General features: G+C 42.0%; 1 protein-coding gene across 1 annotated transcript in view; it reads right to left on the reverse strand.

Moving 5' to 3' along the window:
* Window positions 1-6,606, reverse strand: part of trmt1 (tRNA methyltransferase 1) — a 17,873-nt gene that overhangs the window by 7,489 nt on the left and 3,778 nt on the right. The window contains exons 3-8 of the mRNA XM_034883911.1: window positions 5,834-6,055; window positions 5,208-5,323; window positions 4,000-4,112; window positions 2,070-2,218; window positions 1,630-1,713; window positions 456-525 (exon numbers count right to left, since the gene is read on the reverse strand). Of these exons, the coding sequence (XP_034739802.1) occupies window positions 456-525; window positions 1,630-1,713; window positions 2,070-2,218; window positions 4,000-4,112; window positions 5,208-5,323; window positions 5,834-6,055 (754 nt within the window). The remainder of the gene's footprint in view (window positions 1-455; window positions 526-1,629; window positions 1,714-2,069; window positions 2,219-3,999; window positions 4,113-5,207; window positions 5,324-5,833; window positions 6,056-6,606) is intronic.

Raw genomic sequence — 6,606 nt, forward strand, 5'->3', positions numbered from 1 at the left:
ACGTGTGCGTTGAAGTCCCCCAGCAGAACTATGGAGTCCCCCACTGGAGCCCCATACAGGACTCCATTTAAGGTGTCCCAGGAAGAAACCCACATGTCTGATATAGAAACTTTTTGAAAAGGGGTCAAATTTGACCTGAAGACAACCGGAGGGTTAAGTGAACAGCGTTGGAGCGAGTAGCGAGCGCGGCAGAGACGAAGAAACAACTGTCTCCCCTGAGCTTTCCTATAGCAGGAGAAGTTTACAAACTCCTTGATTTGGTGTTGTGGTGAAGAAAAACATGAAAATGAGGAGGAGGAATGGAATGCTGCCAATTCAAGTGGACCAATCACGATAGTTGCGGTCTACGTCAACCGAGGCGAGTAGTTCCATTTCTAGGCAGGTGCACGTTGACTTAGGCTACGGCGCAGGGTACGGCGTAGATTCAACCCAGTGTGTGTGTGTGTTTGTATCACCTGATGTCTCTGTCCACAGTGCTCACACTCTGGTCCAACTGGGGGTCCGGTGGCAGGAGAATACTTCATACTGAAATTATAGCAGATCCATCTTTACTATGAACATGCTGCCCAGAAGCAGAGATATCTATCTATATATAGAAACAAGTGTATTATTTCTATGGTGCTCAGAGTGACAGGGCTACCAAGCTAATGTTTAGGCAAGGCAAGGCAAAGGTCTTTATAAAGCACATTTCAGCAACAAGGCAACTAAAAGAGCTTTACAAAAAACTTTAAGTAAAGAGAATAAAAACAAGCTACTCAAGCAGTGAGCAAAGTACAGCTAAGACTGACTGGATGTCAATTACAAGTATTTGATTAAAACAAAAAGTATTCTGACCTGACGATGGCGCTAGAGGGACAGTTAAGGGATCATCAAAGTGATGAGTGTCTGCACACACACGGTCATTGTTCCATTACCATCCCAACAGGCCTGACTAAACCCCTCCCCCACATTAGATTAGCAGTGGAACAAGATGGAACTACAGCTTCTCACTCCGTGGTGACGGAGCTCACTGCCTGTCATTTAAACTGCATGTTTGATGGTGGAGCAAAATAGAAGCTCAAGAAAGAAGAAGCCCTTGCGTTGTGATTTGTGGGACCGATGCCGAATTTCAATTTCCCTGTAACATTTTAGACCTGATATCTCAAAGCATCTACCAAGAGGGTCAGCATGCGAGTTTGTTGACAGTGGCGATGTGGAGAAAATCATATATTACGATATTTTTCACCAAATATCTCGATATCGATACCGCAACGATATTGAAGTGTTGACTATTGGTGCTTTCACAAAATATTGACACAACGGGATTTTTGATAAACAATCACCCGTAATGTGGATATAATGACTGAGAGGGTAAAAGCAAACAATAGAACAGTTATAACAGTCTGGTAAGTTCAGAAAATGACTTGAATGAATGAATCACTTTACTGTGATGCAGCCTTTAAAACCAGGAAAAGACAACACTTATTCCATATTACGATATTACGATCTCCAAAATCTAAGATGATATCTAGTCTTATATCACAATATCGATATAATATGGATCTTTCGCCCAGCTCTAGTTGCCATTGTTTATTTATTTGATTTGAAAACCAGCAGAAAGACCCAGTTGTAGAGCGCGGACTGTCTTACTGTTTTCCATTGCTTGTTCTCCTGCCCATTCTCTGTAGGTGAAAAGAGCCACAGCCGACACAGTTGTAGACCAGAGCCTGTTTACTGCAACACAAGACGGGGGGGGGAGCTCTAGGTAAGATTTAACCAGGGTTTGGATGGGCACATATGCCAGTAGACATGCATACAGGTACATTATCATATTAATACAGGCACGCTTACTATTGACAGTTTGACTCTCCTTTTAAATATATCCTAATAAACATGACATTTTAACGCATCCCATATTTCTAATCTTTTTCTTTTTTTCTTTATCTCACCAAGTTCTGCACCTGCCATTATTTTTAGTATTTGTTGCTGCAGTGACCCAGTTTCAGGATCATTCAACTTTTATCATGTATCCTTTGTAAGTACAGTATATCTGTGTGTGTGTGTGTGTGTGTGTGTGTGTGTGTGTGTACCTTGCTGAGTTTTTGACTGTGGCCTGTCCTGTGAAGACGCGTACAAAGACCCTGATGTAAAAGTCGACGCTGACGGACAGCAGGGGCTGGATGTAGCGCTGGTACACCCCCGCCCTCTGGTCCAAACTGTGGAGGATGATACGAAGAGCCTGCACCGGGAAAAAAGAAAGAAGCACACTCGTTTCTTTTATTTCCCCCTTGATGTAAAATGTCTCATCTTCTTGCACCATTTGCACGGCTAAAAACATGTGTCCGCCCAGTATGCCACTGGGACTATATCATACTATTGAAGATCTTTTTCTCTGTCTGAAGCTGGACTTAATTAATGAATTATTCAGACTAGAGATGTTCTTCTCCCAAACTGCTTAAAACGCTGGTATCGGGACGTTTTGGAGTTTACGCACCCATCTGATACCACGTAATAAAGCTCTCAAGAAAATCTAAGTTAAAGTAGTTTATTTATGTTCTTTTTCTGGTATAACTGACGGTCAAACTGGATGAAATTGTGTTTGTTCATGCTTTGCAGAGTTTACCCTAAGCCAGACCAACAACAAAGATAGAAATCATATCACATCCATACAGGGATAGTAGTACACAGCTGTTAAAATATACTAAAATAGATGACACACCTGTATCGGATCAGTACTCAGTATCGACCGATACGCAAGTTCAAATATCTATCTCTAATTCAGACAATCATGTTGCATCACATGCCTGATAAGATCTCATTCTTACTGACAGACTTTTTGTTCTAAATTAAGTACTTTTTTTATACAGTACATACAAAAGTCAGCTGCAACAACTAATCCATTAGTTGTCAACTTAAAGGAATGGCAAATTATTTTGATAATCGATTGAAGTAACTTTTTGGGAAAATAAAATAAAAACTCTATGTTTGAGTTGGGGACAAAACAAGACATTTGCAAAGGTGATCTTGGGTCTTTGGGACAACACTGATCTACATCCTTCATCGTTTTCTGATATTTTCTACACCAAACATCTAATTGATTCATTAACAATGAAAATATTCTCCAGTGGCAGCCCTACACCCAAGCCTTTAGCATTCACTAAAATTAAATTATTCGTAAAGAAAAAAAAAAAACTCTAACCTAGCATAAATAAAAGGAATTACGTGAGTTTATCACAGCGTACTTCCTGGTGGTTCACCTGGCAAAACATATTTGTTACTGTGGTTAGCGCTAGACTGGATCATTCATCTGAAATGGGAGAGCCGCAGGCAACAGGCTTCACACCTCCAACTCCTCCGCAAAGTGAATAACTGAACTGTCGCGCTGCTGTGGGAAAAACTACTTGCACCGTGCGCAGTGGGAAACCAGATTGCTGCTGCCCCCGGCATGATGTAGACTTCATCAAACACAGGGGTTTGTTTGGCTGTTTGTCTTCTGTTTTTCGGACACAGTAGCTGCTCAATGAGTGCTTGCTGTAGTGACAATCCACCCTGGCTCTAACAGTGACACTGGCTTCTGAGTACAAATGGAACGCAGTTTTACTCCTGGTGACAAGGGGTGTCGCCAACTCAACCAGGACGGAAATCTTAGGAATTATAACACACGCACACACACACACACATGCGCGCGCACACACACACACACATGCGCGCGCACACACACACACACACACACACACACACACACACACACACACACAAGCCTTAGGCCAGAGTCTATGACCACGCTTACTGTGTTTCTGTCAGACCCACACACATACTGCACACACTGCTTCACAAAGGCTCAAGACATCATGAATGCAAACACAGTGACGTGTCGGTGCATGTACTGCGTGTGTGTGTGTGTGTGTGTGTGTGTGTGTGTGTGTGTGTGTGCGCGTGTGCGCATGTTGTGTGCATGCATGTTGTGTGTGTGTGTGTGTGTGTGTGTGTGTGTGTGTGTGTGTGTGTGTGTGTGCTCACCATCTCATGGCAGTATTTGGCTTTGATGGAGACTGAACCGTATTTGCTGTAGCACGTCTCTCCGCTGTTTCCTGCCATCACCGCCATGTCTGTACATGTTACACACAACAGACCTGGAAGGGAGGGAAACAAAGAGGAGACCATGACTCCACCCTGCAGCCCTTTACTGCATGTCATTCCCTCTCCCTCTCTCACTCTCCCCTTTCATGTTTTCAGCTGTCCTATATGAATAAAGGCCTAAAATGCCCAATGGGGTTTGATTTAAGCTTCTGGTTGCCTCGCATGGTTGGAGGGTTTCAAATTCAGGGCAGTTCTGATCTGTCAGATTGGCTTTCAAGTGTACCCATGATTTGTTGTACTGTGTGCTATATAGCAAACTTATATTGAGACTCAAATAAAATTAAATAAATAAATAAAAACATGTCTGACCTACTTCTGATCCAACTGTCAACTCGATTTAATGGCAATGTTTAAATGTCGTGGAAAACATGTAATGTGATGTGAGTGCATCTCTTTCAAATCACAAAAACAGGGTTCAATAATGTCAACCCAATCCATGAGAAAAAGGGTGAGAAAAAAAGTGTCTTTCAGGGATGGATTAGTATTGAGCAAAGTAACATTGTTTGGAAATGACACATATTGCCATTTCCCATGCATTTCATTTCGTTTCATTTGAAAAATGAAAAGCAATGCAACTGATCACTTTGAAACCCATCAACTTAAGTTAAGGAGTGACAGTGGGTACAAAATGAACAGAGTTAAAAAGAATGACCATTTCCAGTTTTATTACCCACAGAACATACCCAAGCTACCTGGGTAGAAACTGCACATGCTCATATCTATCAACCCGGCTGCTCAGTGAAACAGTTTATTGATCCAGTGTACCTTGGACGGCGCGGCCTCTGCTGTTTAACAGGCAGCTTGCGTCTTCAATCTAAAGTTTTGTTTCATTAACGATTGTTGTGATTGATCACTTTCTTAATTTGGACAAACAGGTAGAGACCACACTGGACATTTTTAAAATCATGACTAAAAATAAATAAAAACCTCAGTATTGCATTCAGACTGTTACTAATGAAAGTCCAGGATAATCCTCCTGTTATGTGAAGCACAGCACCAAAACTACAAATTGACTAGAGCAGACCCAGAGACAGAAGAATGAAAAGCAAAAAGAGTTGGTTGAATTATTGACGGAGCGAACTACCCACCTCCCTCACTGACGGCCTGCACGGCGGCATCCAAGAAGGAAGCGGGGCTCCCGTAGGGATCCAGATCGATGACATCAAAACGCTCCTTCTTCCCTCGCATCTCATACATCAGCATACTGCGGAGGAAAAATAAGAGATTGAAAAGAAATATCCATGAATCCAAGACAACTGAAAGGAAATGTAAGAGGCTAAGACAGAAATTCATTTAAAAGTGGAGTAGATAGGGATGGAGGGAAGAGAGGAGTAGTAACAAGATGAGTCAAGGCCACTTGAAAAAACATAGAGCGGACTATTTCAGAGAAGACAGAGGACAAACAACAGAAGACAAGAGGCATGAAGACAAGCAAGCCAAAGAGAAAAGGGGAGGGCGGCACGTACGGGGGAAAGAGAAGGGACAAAGGAGAACATAAAAGAAGAAAAGCAAAGAGACAAGAGTGGAGGAGATGAGAGCAGGAACACAGAGATGAATAGAACAGGAGGTCAAAGGTGAAGGCTGGAGAAGAATGAAGATGAGAGAAGAGTAGGAGGAGGAAAAACAAACAAGAAAGCAAATCAGTGAAGCCGATAGATCCCAGGGGCGGACCGGCAGCAACAAGCAGTTCCCAGAAAGTGCCGAGTCATGGTACCTGGCGTCCCTGCAGCTGGCTTGGAGCAGGTGGCTCACTCCGTTGTACTGGGCGTTGCGGGCGATCAGCGCCGCAGCCTTGGTGGAGAAGTCGTTGGCGGTGACGCTCTGCAGGCCCGGGACTTCCAGAGCGAAGCGCACAGAGCGCAAACCGGACGCCGCCAGACCCTCCAGCACGCGAAGGCCGCGCTGAAATGGAGGGCCAAAGGGATTATTCTGGAAGCTGCATGGACTGAGGTTTCTTTTCTTTTTTTGCCACTTGGTGACAGCAGAAACACAATATTAACACATTCCCACCTAATATAGTGTGAGACACAAATAACACAGTGCTAATAACTAAAGCCTGATCGATAAAATTTTAAGGCCAATACAAATATTTGGTTATTCAAAAACATCTGAATATATATATAAATCCAGAAACGCATTACAAAAAATAAACTGACCTAACAATAGTTATTTGTAGGTTTTTATGAATTCTCACTAAAATAATATGCTAATTTATTTTACTGTCTCAACAGAACATCAACATATACTAAGGGTCTGATAACTAAAATGTTTAAAAGTACACACTTAAGATGTAAAACTTAAAGTCATTCAAACAAAAACACAAAAATAGAAAAAAGAAATCTGTGTTGCCAACATGGACGTTGTAGAGCGCCCTCTGGTGGACAGACTATGTAAAATATAAATTTTATCATTTGTCATTACGAATGATTCTGATGAATGAATCCTTAAAAAAAAAAAAATATATATATATATATATATATATATATA

This window comes from Etheostoma cragini, chromosome 2 (assembly GCF_013103735.1).
Source record: "Etheostoma cragini isolate CJK2018 chromosome 2, CSU_Ecrag_1.0, whole genome shotgun sequence".
Lineage (NCBI taxonomy): Eukaryota > Metazoa > Chordata > Actinopteri > Perciformes > Percidae > Etheostoma > Etheostoma cragini.